Here is a 19,570-nt window from a genome sequence, read left to right as displayed (position 1 = left end):
GCAAAGATCTGCCCGAGAAAGATGTCTTCTATAGTATGGGTAAATGACTCAGAACAGGAATCCAGATGGCCACCCTCCGAGTTCTATCCCCAGAGCCAGCACCCATGGATTTTCCTCACATCGCTCTAGTCCACCCTGTCCTTCCTGCATCATAGCCCAAGGTGAGTGGCTGTACATGAAACTTTGTGTGTTGGCCCTTTAAGAGGGTGCCTGCATTTCCAGCCATCTCTCCCTGGCAGAAAGAAACCCCTCTGCTTTTCACAGCCAGTTGTTATGTGGGTGCCTTTCTTAGTTCTGGTTCTCTGGGTTGGGAAGCCCAGCTTGGAGTTTAGACCCCAGAGTTCTCAGTGGAAGCTCCCTAAGCTGAGATATCCCTCCAGAACTTCAGGTGCTGCCTGTGGTAGCCCAACCAGCCCTCTTTCACCTCCACACTTCCTACCAGTCTCTATGTGGTCTCCACTTTACATCCTTGCTAATGAGAGTTCTCTCCAGCTCATCTTCAGCTGCAGTTGATTATTCAGGATTACTTTTCTGTATTTTAGCTGTAATTCCTGTTTGGTTCCTGGAGACTGTCAGTGTAGCTTCCACTTAATCCTCCACCATCTTGTAATCTCTTATCACCTGGCAAACCTATTTTAAATTTCACCTCCACATTCACACAGCTCAGCACTCTATGGCCCTTCCCTGCCTTTTTTCCCCCTTGGCACTTATCACCATCCAACATTACTATCTCTTTTCATTATTCATTTTGCTTTTATTGCTGAGGGGTTTTGCTTGGCTCAGCTGGCAGCCACCCAGTGAGTAGGTCGGTTTTAGTCCTGGCTCCTCCAAAGAGTCAGGCCTTTCCCTGGCACTTTGGGTCCAAACTTGAAGACATCAGTTTGCAAAGGATCAGACGCTTCTCCAGGGTCCAGGAGAAAGTGCTGGCAAGGGTGATGGGAGGAGCGGTTTTAGTCCAAGAGTGACCACTATATTTCTGGGAAGAGGAGAATCATGACAATAACAGGAAACTAGACTATTTGTCTGAGGACATCACATGTAAGTGAAAGGCGTGTGCCTGCTGAAACTCATGAAAATCCTTGCCAACACATGCACCCTACTTTATAAAAATCCACAGAGTTACTGGGCTAGACCTACCCTCCCCAGAACCAGGTGGCAGAGACACTGGGCTCTGTGACAGATGATTTCATCTGCTTTGCACGTTTATTCCACTAGGGACCAGCTGCAATTCCTAGTTGCTCCAATGAACCTGAAAAAACACTCTTCTTCTCAGAGTATAGATGTTCTACTTTAAAACACTCAAATCAAGGGAGAGACTTGAAAGCTAGATACCAAATGAGAAATTCCAGTTGGTTATGATGGGAAAAGCCTGAACTACCCCTCCTATTTTCAGGAGAACCTGCAACTTGAGATATTCCATCTAACCTGATTGAATCTTTTTGGTGAAAGGGTGCATGGAACCAGCCAAACCATCCATGGGACATAAAGTAAAGCAGCAGGAACAAGATTACTGACTCCACTCCTCCATTTATTTGCTTGGGGTGAAAAATCCAACTATCAAGTGATATAAAGTAACTTCTGACATAGGTAAAGGGATATTTAGAAATACCCATCAGTATGTGGCAAAACTACAGAAAGCCTTCTTGTGGCTAGATTTGCTGCAAAGCTTGGGTAGCCCTAATAAAGAAGAATACATTTGAGTTTTGGACAGCAGCTCTATATCTCCCAGTGGGACGACCACAAAACTGCCCGAGTATAAATGCAGGCAGAAACTGGGGCCGGTCAAGAAAGGAAACGTGAGGTTTAGAGGAAGGTATAGTACACAGATGTTTATCACTGTAACTGTATGTTAAGGAGGAAAAACAAACAGTTTTAAATGCTAAGAAGATTTAATAAAGAGGAAGAGGTTGAAAGTAAAGAAGAAAAAGGGTGAACAGAAGAAGAGACAAGGGAGAGAGTAAAGAGGCCCAGGGACAGGAAGCGGGGCACATCTCTCTGAAATTCACATCAGAGACCCTAAATTTCCTCTGTAAATTTGGAGACAAGGTCATCTGTTCAAACAAAAATCCAATAACTCCTCCCCTCAAACCTGATCTTTTCCTCTCAACCCAGGCTCCAAGCCTATTAAGTCAGTCTCTTTACTAACTCACGATCCATCCAGTTTTCTTTATTCCAAGGGCCACTTCTTGGTCTCAGGCTCTACGATCTCTTGTGTGTATTACTGAAACTGCCAGACCATCATCCCTCCAAACCACTGTGAACACTAGTGCCAAAGAAACCTTTTAAAAACACAACTGCTGTAAAAATGCAAATCTGACCATATCACTCCCTGCTTAGAGCCCTCCAGCCCTCAGGATAGGCTAACAGCGCCTCATTATTGCCTGCAAGGCCCTCCCTCCCATTAGGGACCATGGTCCACTCTGCTGCCCCAACCCTCAACACCGTCTTCTTTGCCCACTGCATCCAACGTTACACTCCTTACATCTCCCTAAAGCTCCCTGCTTATCTCCTGTTGGGGCCACAGATTCTGCCTAACTTATTTTTCCTCCTTCTTCTCCTAACTCTAATTAGTCTTTCACGATGCAAAATCCAAGATTAGCTTGGATGCCTCCTCTTCCAGGAAGCCTTCTCTGTCTGCCCCACCAGCCCCAATGTGGGTCCGGAGCTCCCACATCTGTTTCTATAACCACGAGTTCTCATAACTAGAATCATAGTGCTCACAGCACAGTACTGTGATTATTTCTCTAGCTTTCTGTCTCCCTACCAGGTTTTAGCAGCTTAGAGGTAAGAACCATGTCTTAACTGTCTTTCCATCTATCAAGTCACACAGTAGACATCTGATAAATATTTTTTAATAACTAAGAATGCAGATGGAGAGGGGACATAAAGAGAACATGAATATATCATACAGCCACTGCCGAAAACAGGAGCAAGAACAGGAACAAATCACAGAATTGCCTGATGGCTCCCAAGAAGCTGGCTTACATAGAAATCCACGAATCTGCAAAACATCTGTCCAAATGAGTGTGTGATTTTTCTCTAGATGTGCTCAGAAATCTGAGTATAGTAAAAGATGGTGAGTGAATGGCCTATCCAGTGAGTGTTGTACAGTACAGGTAGGACAAAGGAGCACGGAAATTGAAATTGATGGATACAGAAGGAAGAGAAACCATTAATATTTAAAATCTTATTTGATACATTTTATCATTCTATAATTTTTTATCACTTTACATGTAAATGAGATGCCTGGAACTAGAATTAAATATGCACTTCAATTCAAAATCAAAGTCTTGTTCTCTAAAAATACAGAGAGATATTCTGTGGGAAAGAGCATGGAGGGACACAAGAAGAGGAATCAGTTACATTATTTAGCAGATTAGAATACAATTAAAATATGTATCTACTTAAAACATTAACATTTCCATTGTAGTTAACACACAAATTTTCCCCTAAAATCATTTTTAAAAATAACAACACATTGTCAAATGTGTAACAAAAAATGTAATTTTACATGTTACAAAAAAATGTAGCTTTACCTGAAATATCTGTAGCCTGTTGCTAGCTTCTTGGGGTGGTATATTTGGAACCATGGGTCCTTCCTATAATGAATAATATAATCTCCATTTAATTCCTAATCATATGTACTTATTTAATTTATTGGATTTATCTATTATTTCATTTTAAATAAATAAACATTATTATTTTTTAATCCTCACCCAAGGAGGATTAAAAAATAATATGTTTTCATTGATTTTAGAAAGGGAGAGAGAGAGAGAGAGACATTGATGTGAGAGAGAAAGATCGACTGGTTGCCTCCTGTACGTGCCCCAACCTGGGACTGAACCTTCAGCTTAGGTACGTGCCCTGACTGGGAATTGAACCCACAACCTTTTGGTGTACAGGATGACGCTCCAACCAACTGATCCACCAGGCCAGAGCTAAACATTATTTTAAATTTAAAAGAGCTAATTTTCTCCTGTACATGAAGTTTCATTTATTTTTTGTAACAGTTTTATTGAGATGTAATTCACATATTATACAATCCTTCATTTAAAATGTATAATTTAATGGTTTTTGTGTAATGGAGTTGTATAACCATGACCACAATCAACTTTAGAACATCTGCATCACTCCAACTTCCATTCATCTTTAAAAGACTTTGACATAGCTAATAAAAAATGTGACAAAATTTCATCCTGTATGAAGTGTGTGCCATCATAGCTGTTTCATCTCATTTACAAGTGACGATGCTGTGGCTGTGCATCAGAATAACTGTTACAGAGCTTTGGGAACAGCCTCATTTCAATAACTCTTCAACCCCATATGGAACAGAGATGCACACAGGCTGAATACTTGGAAGAAGCAGTAGGCAGTCTCCGTTGGCATGAGCCAGAAAAGAGTTGCAAAAAGGACCCCAGGTAGTCTGTACAATCATGAATGTTAGGGATGGGCAAAATAACAGACCAGATTCTCAGTATAATAGAATGATTGGGCAGTCAAATGTTGAACAATCCAACTAAAAGAGATAAGTTTAGTACATGTAAAAAATAAAATGTTATAGAAGTAGCACCAAGGGCTTAAATCTATTATGAATCCAGATCCATTGTAATCAACAAAAGAAAGTAGAATATTCCAGGGGAATATGTCCAACTTCTGAGTTTAACATATTAAGGGGGTCAACCATTATCAGTCATTACACTATATAGAATAGTTTGTGGGACTAAGTATGACATTTATTATTTATTTTCAGTGACATTTTTAGTTCTCTAAAAGTTAGTAAAAAAAAAAATCAATTGTGTAAATACCCTGGGATTAGGACATTTATAGTTTCTTAGAGCCTTTCAACAACTATATTACATTTTCAACTATGAGATATGACAAAACCTGACCCTTTGCTCCTTCCATGATCTTTAAAATTGTTGCTCTTTTTTAACAGTTACATCTTCTTTCTAACTCTATAAAAATTGCTTGAAGGAGTAGCTATTCCCTTTTTGATATGTGTGAATATGTAAATATAGCCTCTCAGATGCAATGTACAAATCACTGTGTATTTCTCAGGGTCCATCACTTCCATTTCATATAAACATACCAGCGAACATGCTAACACAGAACACGTAAATACTTAAATTACCATGTCATATGATTCTGCAAAGTTCATAACATCCTCACGAAAAACTTCCACAGACTCAAGCAGATTACTTTTAAACTTTGGCTGCACTTGAACTAGTTCATCTTGTACAGAAACCTAGAATAAAAAAAGAGTACTCAATGTGAGAGCGAAGTAATGTATTAACCAAAAACTATGATTGTATTCCAGCAAGTTTTCTGTTCCATAGATGTCCTGTATGAACAAAGACATCTCTGCAATGTTTTTGTAAAAACAAAAAACAAAAAGCACAGAAATAACCAACCCAAAAGTAGCAACACCAAGTTCAAATCATTCTAGTTCATGACCCAAGAGGCAAAGACATCTTCTCTAAATGAGGTTAAGAAAGTTAGTTTCTGGCAGATTCATCTCAGGCCAACACTGTGACCTCCGGAACAGTTACTTCTATGGGATCAGTCTGGGTCACATGCTATCTCTGGGGCCAGGCCAAGGTCTGGGATTAGCAACCTCTAGTAGGTTGACATGGTTGCAGTGGTTGGTGCAGTATTCCTTAGGAGAAAGTGATATTACTCTGGGTATTACAAATACATATAACAAATGCCCTCCACAATAGTCTTCAAAGCTTCTGCTTAAATCTTCAATCATAAGACCACTTAATTCATGCTTATTATCTGCCAGGCTCTTTACATGTTACCTCATTTAATCCTTGGAACAACCCTATGTGGTAAATACTAACATTATATCCATTTCACAGGTGAGAAAACTGAGGCACACAGAGGATAAGTAATTACTTTAAGGTCCCAGCACCAGTATGAGGCAAGGCCCCTGCCCTTAACTGCTCTCAACAATAGCCTCTATCTTGGTTGGCACATAAACTACTTTAAGCTTAATGGTGACTATAGTATAGAACTGTCTATCTCTACTAAAGGATGTGTCAGTGAATTTATTTGTTAATTTTTATTTATTTATTTTTTGTTAATCCTCACTGGAGGATATTATTTCCCTTGATTTTTTTAGAGAGAGTAGAAGGGAGGGAGGGAGGTGGAAAGAGAGAGAGAGGGAGGAAAGGAGGGAGACACGTTGATGTAAGAGAGACACATCGATTGGTTGGCTCCCGCATGCGTCCTGACTGGGGCTGGGGGTTGAATCTGCAACCCAGGTACATGCCCTTGACTGGGAATCAAGCCATCGACCCTTTGGTGGGAGGGCCGACACTCTAACCACTGAGCCACATCGGCCAAGGCATGGTCATTGGGTTTAACACTAACAGTTAAAGAGATAGAAGAACAACTCACGTGAATTTTTTTCATTGAACAAAAGAAAGTTGGACTTCACTAAATCTCTGTGGAGTGCTGCCCATTTCCTTCCTAAGAGTCACTCTCCTGGCTAACCAGCAAACATTTTTCAAAACAAGCCTATTAGTCAATATTTAACATGAACTTAAATAAGCATGAGCCTAAAAATTATTTTATATTCATTACCTTAAGTGAGCGTCATAACAGCATATACAAATTTCCTAAAATATTCCTAAATGACCACATGGAGAAATTTAGAAACAAAGGTTATTAACTTGTATATGATCACCCAATTGGCTAACAGCGGAAATGGAATCCCAAGTCCTGACCCCAGTTTCAGCTCTGTGTCCTTGCTACTATGCCTTGCTTCAATCTCAGTGACAAATCTCTCCATAAACAAGAAATTTGAAGCCACTGTTAATTTAATTAACATCAATAAAAATGTTCAGTATAATTAAAGAATCTGGACCCTCCCTTGGAGCTCATTTTTGATGTCTAATTTGTTGTGTGTAAATATTTACCTATTTCAAAAATGCTTAGAGAGAAATATATGCCTATAAATGCATACATTAAAAAATATCTTAAAACAGTAACTAATTATCCACCTTAACAAACTAGGCAAAGAAGAAAAAACTAAACCCATAGCAAGCAGAAGGAAAGAAATAATTTTAAAAAGTAGAGCACAGATAATACCAAAAATACAAAAACAATAGAGAAAAATGAACAAATCTGAAGTTTCATCTTTGAAAAGATCAACAAAATTGATAAACTTTTACTTAGACTAACCAAGAATAAAGGAGAAAGGACTCAAATTACTAAAATTAGGAATGAAAGATGGGACATCACCACCTACTTTACAGAAATAAAAAGGACTGTAAGGACAATCAACAGAGTGAACAGGCAAACTATAGAATCGGAGAAAATAATGGCAAATCATGTATCTGATAAGGAGTTAACTTCCAGACATATAAAAATACTCCTACAACTCAACAAGCAAACAACCCAATTAAAAAATAGGCAAAAACTTGAATAGGCATTTCTCCAAAGAAGATACACAAATGGTCACTAAGTATATGAAAAGATGCCCAACATCATGTATCATTAGGGAAGTGCAAATCAAAACAACATGAGATACCACCTCACCCATTAGGATGAGGAAACCTACAGGCTAGAAGGGAATGGCATGAAGTATTCAAGGTAATGCAAAACAAGGATCTGAAACCAAGACTACTCTATCCAGCAAGGCTATCATTCAAAATAGATGGTGAAATAAAGTGCTTTCTAGATAAAAAAGGCTAAAGGAGTTTTTCACTACCAAACCATCATTGCAGGAAATGTTAAAGGGACTGCTGTAATAATAATAAGAAATAGAGAGAGGAACATAGGCATAAAGAATTAAAATGGCAATAAATAAGGATCTATCAATAATAACTTGAAGGACTTTAAGGGAGAGAGCAACAGCAATGCAGTCATAATTGTGGACTTGAACACCCCACTGACTTCACTGGATAGATTTTCCAGACAAAAAGTCAACACAGAAACAGTGACTAAATGGCACACTAGATCAGATGGATTTAATTTATATTTACAGAACATTTCACCCCAAAGCTGCAGAATATACATTCTTCTCAAGTCTGATTCTTCCTGATTCAGTTTTACATGATCTCACTCATATGTGGAATCTAATAAACAAAATAGACTGAGAAACAAAATAGATCCAGAGACACAGAAGCGTGGAACAGACTGAGGGATCTCAGAGGGAAGGCAGGGGTGGGGGAGTGGGTGGGGAGAGGTTAATCAAAGAACTTATATGCATATATGCATAACCCATGGACACAGACAACAGTGTGGTGAAGGCTGGGGGGGGACGCAGGGTAGAGGGGATCAATGGAGGAAAAAGTGGGGGATATCTGTAATATTTTCAACAATAAAGATAAATTAAAAAACAAAAACAAACAAAAAAAAGAAATTAAATAAGAATTTATCAGTAAGATATAAGAATTAAGTTTGTACTTACAGCTTTGCTCTGCAATTTGTTGAAAGAGTATCTCAAGGTATCAACTGCTTCTGATTCTTCTTTGGTCACTTCAACTTCAAATCTGTTTAAAATCGCATAGGCTTCCTATGGAGTGAGGGTGGAACTCAGAAACATCAAACATCACAAGGGAAGCAACTGTCAAATGACTTAGATGTCTTCTAGAAACACATCCCTATATCCTAGAAAACAGCATATTCCAGACTTGTTTCCAATATTAAACATGTAAAGAAGCACCTCTAGAGTCTCATGGATATTGGTATTGACTCTAGATCCTAGGCTCTGAAATCTGCATTTAATAAGTGCCTAGGTGACTCTGATGGAGAGGTAGGCAGATCACATTAAGATTCCACCCTAGAAAATATCCCTAGAATCATTTTCTGCCTCTCTCTCCTACTTCATCTTGTGTCAACACCATGCAAAATATGCCTCGTACTCCATTAAAATACAGGTTGACTGTATAAGGAATGGAATGACATGATATGGGAGATACTCCAAAGAACAGGAACTAGAATGATTAAAGAAATAGGTTGGCAACTGGTTTTACCGAAAGAATTTATGTTGAAGAATTGAGCTTCTGCAGTCAGGAAAAAAATGGTATGATAATTTGTTAAATCATGAGGAATGAGGGTGGTCAGCATCCAAAATTCCCAAATATTAAGATTTAAAGAAGTAGTAAAGGTATGAAGTTCCTTAGCTACCAAAGAGTATAAATTCTAAATGAGATCAAGAAAGCTATGCTCAGTCATGAGATTGGGCAGTGGAAATGCCAATTCTCCAGGTATTGCAGGCGATGAGGGAGTGCACTGTCTATAGAGAATTCAAAAAAAACAGTAAAAAAAATGAACTAAAAGTCTGATTTTTATTATCACCATGAGCCAGAAATTCTAAATACTAGTTGTAAAACTCATGGTAGACAGAATAATGGCCTTCCCACAGTTGTCCACATCCTAATCTTCAGAACCTGTGAATATGTTACCTTACATGGCATAAGGGGCTTTGCAGGTGTAATTAAGTTAAAGAACTTAATTATCCTGGGAGATTACCCTGGGTTAACTGGGTGGACCCAATGAAATCACAAAGGTCCACACAAGGGAAAGATGGAGGCAGGAGAGTAGGAGTCAGAGAAGGTGTGAGGACAGAAGCAGGGGTAGGAGAGATGCCACTGCTGGAGGGAGGTATTTAGCCAAGGTTAGAAGCTAAAGAAAGCAAAAGATGGCTTCTTCCCTCGAGCCCCCAGAAGAAATGCGGCCCTGCTAACATCTTGATTTTAGCCCTAATCAACCCATTCTCAGACTGCTGATCTCTAGAACTGTAAGAGAATAAATCTGTGTTGTTTTAAGCCGTTAAGTTTATGGTAATTTGTTATATGAGCAAGAGAACATGAATACAGTACTCTTCCCTAAAAACATCTGCTGATCTAAGATCTAACGGTTTATTGTTAAGTGTAAGTGGACCACTCCCACCATGCTGCCCATTTTAAGCCACTGGCCATGAGTGAGACTATAAGTGGTTTCTAAGGAAAGACAAAGACATTTGGGGAACTTGCGTAACATGTTAGGACTGGTGTGAGACAGTGCAACCATTCCCTTCCATAAAATGTTGGTGCCAGCATAAAAAAATGAACACTATCTAGACCAGCAGACCATTATTAACATATTAATACTCCTTTGTATACTGTTCACTGTTGATAATTGTCAAAATATCTCCAAAGATACCAACATCAGAAAGGAGAAACAGGCAGACTGTACCATAAAATAAATATATTAACAGAATCAATTTTTTAGTGTCTATTTTTTTTAAATAGCATTTCAAGAATGAAAAATGCAATCATTTCTTACTTCAATTGGTCCCAAAGTCATGTCCATTTGAATTTCATTATCACGGATACAAGACAAGGCTTCCATTGCAAACCTGACATCATCTAAATCACGAATAGGTCTAGATAACTTTTTCAAGTATTCATTAATAAATGCGATCATGTCTGACATTTTCTTTTTGTATTCTTCATTCAGGTATCGACAGAGTAACATCTTCCATGCCTTAGCTTCAATTGATAAGGCCAATTTCATCGGCTCTGGTGAAGACAAGAAAAGATCAAAATAGAATACAACTGATGTTCTGAAATGATTCATTTATGTGTAATCTGAGCATCTATAACTGCACTGTCTCGTTTGACAATCACTAGCCACATGTGGCTGTTGAGCACGTGAAAAGTAATTAGTCTGAATTAAATGTGCTGGAAAGTTAGTCGGTGTTGAAGATTTAATTCCTATCCCATGGAGTATGTTAAGCTATGTATGAGGACACTCAAGTCTATGGAAAAGAATATCAGAAATGACTTCTAGCACCATCTAACGTGAGCCTTGCTCTGTTTCTGGCCATCCCTCTAGCAGCCCTCACTCATTACCCCATTTTCTTCTAGGTAACCCCACACAGTACACTGTAATATATTTTTTGTCTGCCAAACCTGCCCGTGTTCCTGTTACTCCATTTCCCACCTCATCGACATGATTAGAGGATATGTATAACCTGACCCTGAGCCTGGGCCTAGCTGATTATCCCAGTAAATCTTGACCTTTCATGTACTAATCAGAATCCATTCTTGAGAGTTTGAAGTGAGGCTTAAGGGGGCGCCCTCTCAACTGGGAAGCAGGAAAAGTCACACAGAGGGAGTAAGAAATGAGAGTCAGAGAGAAAGGATTTCCTCAGCTTCCTTTCCTGACCCTGGTTCTGGTCCATTCCTAAAGCCCAGCAGCTTGGATTCTGGGATATACCTTTTTCCCCCTCAACATAGCTCAAATAGGTTTCTGTTCCTTGAAAACAAAAGAGTTCTCACTAGTCACCGCTACATATCAGTCCTTACCCATTCCTCTTCCTCCTCTCAGCACCCCTAAGCTCCCAGCCCCGCCAAGCTGGAAACATAACCTCTCCCCTCTCAACTTCCACCAGTTAAACTGAGAGGACTAGGGAGCTGAGGAAAGTAGCCTGAGAAGAGACACACGGCCAGCTTGTTGACTGAGGTTGTGAGATCCTATCTCACAAGGTCTGCACCTCCTGGGCCTCTTTCCTCTTTTTCCTCAGGCCCCAGGGATTCAGCCTACCTTCCCTTTCTTTGTAATTATTTTCAGCTATTCCACCTTTTAGTTTTTCTCTCTAAAAGCAAGTACCCTAGCTTTTACTGTACCAACAGTTTTAACACTGTGCTACAGTTAACTTTTGTATTAAGGATCCTAGTGCTGACCACTACAAGGAAACAAACAAAATGTTAAAATAATAGAGTACAGGTTCCAAAATGCTACCGAACTTCTTGTAATTATTGCCCCTGATATATAGTTTCTGTTTCTAGCTAAATAATCCCCTCAAGTATTTGTGATTCTTCTCCAAATTAGATCCCATCTTGATAGATATAATAGTTTATGTTTATTGGACATTAACTATTTGCCAGGTACTATGCTAAGGGTCTTATATAAAGTAGTTCACGAGGTGAACACTGTCTGTCACCAGCAGAAGAGGGGTCAAGTATCCTTGGTGGTCAAATTTGAGAGTCACAGTTACACTGATTCCTTGAGCATAGATCTGAAAATCTACTTAAGGTAGACAGTTGATGCAAAATAGGTCATTCAAATATCTTCTGAGAATACAATCTCACAAACTTAAGAGTGATTGTACCTCTATAACCATGGCAACAAGTAGCCACTGCAACCAGTTTTAAACTCAAACCACAGACCAGTTCACCTTAGTTCACATACTTTTGCAAGCCAATCACTGTCAGCCCCTCTCTTCTGAATGTCAACCAATCAGAGGAGCATACTCAATAAGCCCACCTCTGAGTGCCAACCAATCAACAACAGTGTCACCTGAGCAAGCATCGTTCTACAGATGATGTTAGCTAGGTAGGCCCACAATATGAGACCCCCCAGTCTGCTCTGCAGGGAGCACTGCCCCTGCCCAGCATAGCTTGCCCTCACTACAGGAAGCAATCAAGTCAGCTTGGGCTTTTTATTTCAGACACTAAGTGGTTGCCTCTTCATCCTCTGATACTCTAATCCCAAACAGTTTAACTCTTCAGGAGACCTCAAACTGTTTGACTCCTGTCTCAGGTACCCAACCTCTCCTCGCAGTAACCTGAAAAAGAGTTTCACCTGTCCTTTTAGTTGTTTGCTAATCGAGGAACTGTGCAGCAGATTAAGTATGTTAAGCCACCTTGGTATATTATCTATAAAAATACATAATATATTATATAACATACATATTATATACATAACACATATATAAACAATATTGGTGATCCAGAAATACTTAATATTTATATTATTGTACCAAGGAGCTTAATGACTGCTTTCCAAATAAAGTGATATTTCATGTGAAAATACAGGTATTCTATGTAATATTTTTTAAATACCTGTATGCAATTCAAGTGCTCCTACAATGATAACAGGCTTCAGCTCATCAATCTCCTGCTCAAAAGTAGCATAGTACAGAATTTCCGATCTGATCTCAGTCAAAGAGGGGTTGTTAGCCAAAAACTCCTGCAGTGAGGAAACAATCAAAGTTTGCTTTAGCTTTTGACAGTATAAATCCTACACTTATAATAATTACATTAGAAAATTGCATTTACTTATGTACTTTTTCACTTTTCTGTGCCATCAGGCCAGTGGCTCAATAAGGAAGGGGTGAACAAACTGTTAGTACTGGAAGAGGGGCTATGGGAGGGAATTTCACACAATAACATGAGTGGCTGTTCAGAGTTCTCAAGTTTCCTTGAGTCCAAAAACACAGCTGAGTCTATGTAAGTGTGCTACACCCTGAATGCCTGACCACTGGACAATCTGAACATAACTGGTACTCAACTGTTTAGGCAAATTAAATGAAATCTGCCTGAGCCTCAGTATCAATTGCCTCAGAGTGTCACTGCGAGAATTACACGAGACATGTCAGGTGCTTGGCATTTATAGGTGATTGACCTCTGCTCATGAGTTCCTTTCATTATCACTGATATTTTCTTGGTGCTCCCACATATGTTAGATATAAACATTCAAACCCAAACTGCATCACAAGTAGCAGAAATACACCTTCACTTTCACGTCTCGGTCCTCTGTCCAGAGCGTCTTGTATTTCTGAAAGTCCTGCAGGGCCTCATGAGCCACCTTTCGTAGAGAATTCACAGAGGAAGAGAGGAGGAGTACCAACTTGGAAATATCTTTGTGCTCCGCTACGCCGGGATAAAAATTCTTCAGCTTCCTTGCAGGAATTACTTCTTCAAAAGATCCTGAAAACAGATGTTTTTAAATATAGATAACAGCTATATTCAACTTTAAATATTATGTCAATTTCAATTTCGAGCTGTATTATTTTAAAGACTCTCCCTCTAAATAAGTAAAAGCTATTTTCTTGCGACCTTCACTTATTCTTTTTAAAAAATATATTTTTATTGATTTTTTTTTTAAAGAGAGAGAGGAAGGGACAGAAACACATCCATGCAAGAGCAAAACATCCATCAGCTGCCTCCTGCATGCCCCTGACCTTGTAATGAGCCCGCAACCCCGGCACGTGCCCTGACCAGGGATCGAAATGGCAACCTTTTGGTGCACGGGATGTTGCCCAACCAACTGAGCTCTTCACTTGTTCTTATTAAACTATCGTGTCTTATTAAACTATTTTAGTTCTAGATTTCTTTAATGAGGAAAAACTGTGTTGTTCAGAGGAGAGAACTAAGACACTGATTAACATCCTCCCCCTCCCCAATTTTTTTTTAAAGTCCTCCTAGGAAAGGTCAAAAGAATTGAAATTGCTACCTTCCAAAATAGTATGGTGATTAAAGGGGAGGCACTGCATTTATTACCCACATAACCTTAGGCCAGTTATTTAATATTCACCAAGATACTTGTGAGAATGAAATGAGACAACAGGTGCTCGTCTTCAGCTCGGCATCTGGTACATAGAGATCATCCAATCACTATTAACCACTACTATAAACATCTCTTGCCAAAATGTGGTCATGTCACAGCCTTGATGGAAATCTTCAAGTATTCTCCATCAGAGACCATGCAGATACTGTTGTCTGGCCCAAACAGTGCCTTACCTTTTAAAACAGTTGTTAACAACTAAAAATCACGGGATTTCACACAAAATTCCAGATTTTCAGCTTCTCTCTTAAAATCTGGTAGTGCAGGGCCCACATTTCATGGCAACAATTAGCTGAAGCTGAGTATCCCTTCTAAAGCCAGTCACTTATTTGCTCTTTTGCCTTATAGTTAATCAGAATGAAAGCAAGAGAAAATGACAAGGAATTGGCCTAATTAAGTTAATTAATTAATACCTGGGTAGTTCTGTCCCTTTTATTGCAGAGAAGTACACCACTGGGTCAATATACCACATTTTGTTTACCCATTCACCAATTTTTAGACAGCTAGGTTACTAGCAATTTGGGGCTATTATGAATAATGCAGCTATGAACATTCACATACAAGTCTTTACATGGACATATGATTTCATTTCTCTTAGATAAATTCCTAAAGGTGGAGTTGCTGGGCCAAATGGTAAAGATATGTTTAATTTTTTAAGGAAGTGCCTACCTGGTTCCAAAGTGACTATACCTTTTTACATTCCCATCAGCAATGCATCAGAGTTCCAAGTTCTTTGTCAACAATTAGTACTGTCGATTATCATTTTTAAAAATGTTTAGCCATTCCAATCGGAGTATAGTGGTATCTCATGGTTTATTAAACTTGCATTTTCCCAATAACTAAGGATGTTGAGCATCTTTTCATGTGTTTATTAGTCATTCATACATCTTTGATGAACTGTCTAATCTTTTGTCCATTTGGGATAGGGAAAGTATCTTATTATTATTCAGTTGTAAGAGTTCTTTTTATATTATGAACACAAGTACTTGATCAGATGTCTGATTTGCAAACATCTTTCTCCCAATCTGTGGCTTCTTTTTAATTTTTCTAATGGTTTCTTTTGAAGAGCAAAGATTTGTAATTTGAATGGAGTTCAAATTATCAACTTTTTCTTTTATGGATCATGCTTTTGCTGTCACATCTAAAAAATCTTTGTGTAACCCCAAATCACAAAAAGTTTCTCCAATGTTTTCTTCTAAATTTTTTATAGTTTTAGTTCTTCTATAAGAACTAAATTCACTTTGAGTTAATTTTTATGTATGGTGTGAGGTAAGAGTCCAATTTCATTTTTTTTTTACCCAAGGACATGTTTTTATTGACTTTAGACAGAGAGGAAGGGAGAGAAACATTAATGTGAGAGAAACATCAATCAGTTGCCTCCTGCACACCCTCTAACCCAGGATCGAGCCCACAACCTAGGTATGTGTGTACCTGACGAGGAATTGAACCTGCACCTTGTTGGTGTATGGGACGACGCTCCAATCAACTGAGCCACCCGGTGAGTGTCCAACTTCATTTTTTTGCATATGTATAACAAATAGTGAAACCATCATTTGTTCAAAAGACTCTCCATTACCCCATTACTTTGACCTGACATCTTTGCAGAAAGTCAAGTGACGCTAAGAGTTTATTTCTGGATTCTCTATTCTGTCCCATTGATCTGTGTATCTATTCATAGGTCAATACCAGATTGTTTTGATTACTCCAGCTTTATAGAAAGTTTCAAAATCAAGCAGTGCAAGTCCTCCAGCTTCATTCTTCTTTTTCAAAATTGCTTTGGCTATTATATGTTCTATTAAAATTTTAGGATCAACTTGCCAATTTATGCAAAACTGCCTTGTTGGATTTTGACAGAGATTTCATGAAATCTATAGATCAATTTGGGGAGAACTGCCATTTTGACAATACTGAGTCTTCTAATTCACAAACACAGTGCATCTCTCCATGGTGTATCTTTCAACAATGTTTTCTAGTTTCCATTGTAAGACCTTATACTACTTCTGTTGAATTTATTTTATTCTTTATGATACTACGGTGAATAAAACTGTTTTCTTAATTTCATTTTCAGATTGTTCTTGGCTAGTATTTAGAAATACAATTGATTTCTGTATAGTATGCTTGTATCCTACAAGCTTGTTGAACTCATTTATTAACTCTAATAGTGTGTGTGTGTGTGTGTGTGTGTTCATGTGTGTATTCCCAAGGACACTTTTACACACAAGATCATGTTATCTGCTAATAAAGACAGTTTTACCTCTTTCTTTCCAATCTGTATATCTTTCATTTCTTTCCTTATCTTAACACATTGGACAGAACCTCCAGTATAATGTTGAATAGATGTGATGAGAGTCAGCATTCCTGACTTGTCCCTGACCTGAGGGGGAAATAATTCAGTCTTTCACCATCAGGTGTGATGTCAGCTGGAGGCTTTTCACAGATGCACTTTATCAGGCTGAAGAAGTTCAATTCTATTCCCAGATTGTTGAGAATGTTTACCATGAGAGAATGTTGGAGTTTGTCAAATGCTTTGACTATATTTACTGAAATGACCGTGTGGCTTTTGTCCTTTATTCTATTACTAGGGTATGCTTCAGAGTGTTGAGCCAGCCTTGTATTCTGGGACGAACCCTTTTGGTCACAGCACATACTCCTTCCTATATGTTGCTGTATTCAGTTTGCTAGCATTTGTTAAGGATGCCAGTATGCTCATTTAATTTAAGGATCCCTTAAAGACTGTTTTTAAATATAAAGAAGTCAAATTTAAATATATTTCATTCTACAATTTGAGCTCTGTATGTCTTAAGAATCTTTACCTACTCTGATGTCCTAAATATACTGTACTATTTTTATTCCAAAGTGTTTATATATGTTACAGAATGTAGAATAGTGGGTATGTAAATTAAGATACATTTAAGATTTAATTTAAGTTTTCCCATATGGATAAAAGTCCCTAGTACCATTTATTAAATAACATATTCTTTTCTCTCTGATTTATAATTCCACCTGTGTCACAATCTAATTTCCATATATATGAGTGTTTCTGCTGCCTCTGTCCTATTCAATCGATCTATCATCAATTATTGTACCATTAAAAGATTGTTTAAATTAGTTTGGCTTTATAATACTCCTTGCTATTTGGCAGTTTTTCTTCACTATTTTTTGAGCTATTTTCAGCTCTTTGCACTTCAATAAAATTTTACAATAAATTATTAAAATTAAGAAATTATAGAAAAAATTCTGCTTAATTTACTGGAATTGTATTGAATTTATAAATTAATAAAGGAATTGACTTCTTCATGTTATTAATTTATTCCAGTCTACCATGTCATTCAATAATAATCATTTTCTCCAAAAATTCTGTGAAAATATTTTTTACATTTATTTATAAAGTACTTCATGGTTTTGTGGCCATTGAAAAATCTATTTTTTTCTATTACATTGTTTTCTAGACTTATTGAGATATAATTGACATAACTGTATTATATTTTAATTGAATCACTGGCCATTACAGAAATACTCTATTTTTGTATATTGGTCTTTAGAGATAAATATTACTGAACTTATAGTTATAATAGTTGTTTCTAGATTTCTTGAATTGTCTACACCTGATTTTTAAATAAAAACAACCTTAGGCTTCTTTTCCAATTACTATTCAAATTTTTTACTGTGAGGCATCATAGTAAAGATCTCTAGTAAAATCCTGAATAAATCTGACAATAGCAGGCTTTTTTGTTTATTCTTCATTTTAATGGAGAAGAAATGCTTCTAAATTTTTCCATCCATAGCATTATCAGAAAATCCCTCTTATCCCTAGTTTGCTGAGGATGTGTGTGGATGAGTGAAATATATCACATACACAGAAGCATATGTAATACATTGTTAAAGAAGAATTAAAAGTATACAAAACATGTATTGAAGAAGAAAAACAGGATTTCAATGTACTCAGCACCCAGGTTAAGAAGAGGATGCCAAGAAATTATTAGTATTCCTCTTTTGGCCCCTCTCCAATCACATCCCTTACCCCCAGAGGTAACCACCATCCTGAATTTCCTTTGGAGATAAACTTGAAGATAAACCAATGGACTTATCTCTAAACAATATGTTGTTTAATTTTTTAAAACTGAGCCATAAGGACAAAGGTAGCTGCTGTGAAAGAAAAACATGAGTTGCTCATGCTAGATGAAGGCTCCCAGGAGAAAAGAAGCTGGAGAGTCTCTTGGCCTAGACTTGCTTCAGCTTTCTACAAGTCTACAAAAGCCCTTTTGGGGAAGCCATGGTATAGGATCATAAGTCCTGTATAGATAATATAGGTCTCATCATAATCAGGGCATCTGGCAGGGCTGTGTTTATGATCCAAGTAATGGATGTCCAGCAGGAATACAGCCAGGATAGCGGGCTTCATACTCTCCTAGATCACAGTACCTCCCCTTCAGTTCTCAGTAGTAGGTCAAAGCAGAACACTTCGAAGAGTGAAACAAGTTTCTTCAGCTGACTTAGGGCAATGAGAGTAGAGCAGCAACTCTGTCAGCACATGGTAAAGCAAGCAAACACGGACAAGACATGGGTCAGGCTGACCCAGAAACTCGTTCTTCAAGTTAAGACAGTACAATGGCACCAGACATCTTGGTAAGGGGAGTGAAAACTCATCTATCTCTTGAGTTTCACTGGTGGCCCGCTACGCTCAGAATACATTTGTCATTGTGTACCCATCCTTTATCACCCCCCTGGGCATACCCTTCACCTCTCTGCTGTATTTCATCCCTGTTTCCTGTATCGTATGTCTTTGTCTCTTTTTCCCTTGCTTTATTTTCTCATTTTGAAAGGGTACAACCTTCAGTAACTTTGTGGAAAAGGGTATATTGAGGGTAAATTTTTTAAGACAGTCAATGTCTGAAAATGCTTTTATCCTACCATCACACTTAGTTGATAATATGGCAGAGAACAGAATTCTTATTTGCAAGGTTGTTGATTAGTCTAAAGATTCTTGCACCTAATGGTTTTTAGCTTTACATTTAGCCTGCTATAATAATAGGAAACATTGGACTAAAAGTCAGACAACTGGGTTCTAGTCTCTTATCTAGATTCATTCCTAGCCCTGCCACTAGGTTTGTATATATATAGATCCACCCACATGCTTTTTCCCCAGACTTCCTTGCCTCTGATTTCCCAGTGTTGCTCCTTCTAAGTCCTGCACAACTTGTCCAGCCATTTGTCACTGCCCAAG

The 19,570-nt window shown here is 38.1% G+C and overlaps 1 protein-coding gene across 1 annotated transcript in view; it reads right to left on the bottom strand.

Annotated features, from left to right (window-relative positions):
• Nucleotides 1-19,570, bottom strand: part of DNAH8 (dynein axonemal heavy chain 8) — a 248,175-nt gene that overhangs the window by 161,849 nt on the left and 66,756 nt on the right. Inside the window, exons 26-31 of the mRNA XM_081141591.1 lie at nucleotides 13,513-13,709; nucleotides 12,843-12,969; nucleotides 10,279-10,514; nucleotides 8,420-8,524; nucleotides 5,132-5,245; nucleotides 3,537-3,599 (exon numbers count right to left, since the gene is read on the bottom strand). Coding sequence (XP_080997717.1) covers nucleotides 3,537-3,599; nucleotides 5,132-5,245; nucleotides 8,420-8,524; nucleotides 10,279-10,514; nucleotides 12,843-12,969; nucleotides 13,513-13,709 — 842 coding nt within the window. The remainder of the gene's footprint in view (nucleotides 1-3,536; nucleotides 3,600-5,131; nucleotides 5,246-8,419; nucleotides 8,525-10,278; nucleotides 10,515-12,842; nucleotides 12,970-13,512; nucleotides 13,710-19,570) is intronic.

Source organism: Miniopterus schreibersii (genome assembly GCF_964146895.1).
Source record: "Miniopterus schreibersii genome assembly, chromosome: 6".
In the NCBI taxonomy this organism is placed as follows: domain Eukaryota; kingdom Metazoa; phylum Chordata; class Mammalia; order Chiroptera; family Miniopteridae; genus Miniopterus; species Miniopterus schreibersii.
Note: the sequence above shows the minus strand (reverse complement) of the source record. Positions and strands in the feature narration are given on the sequence as shown.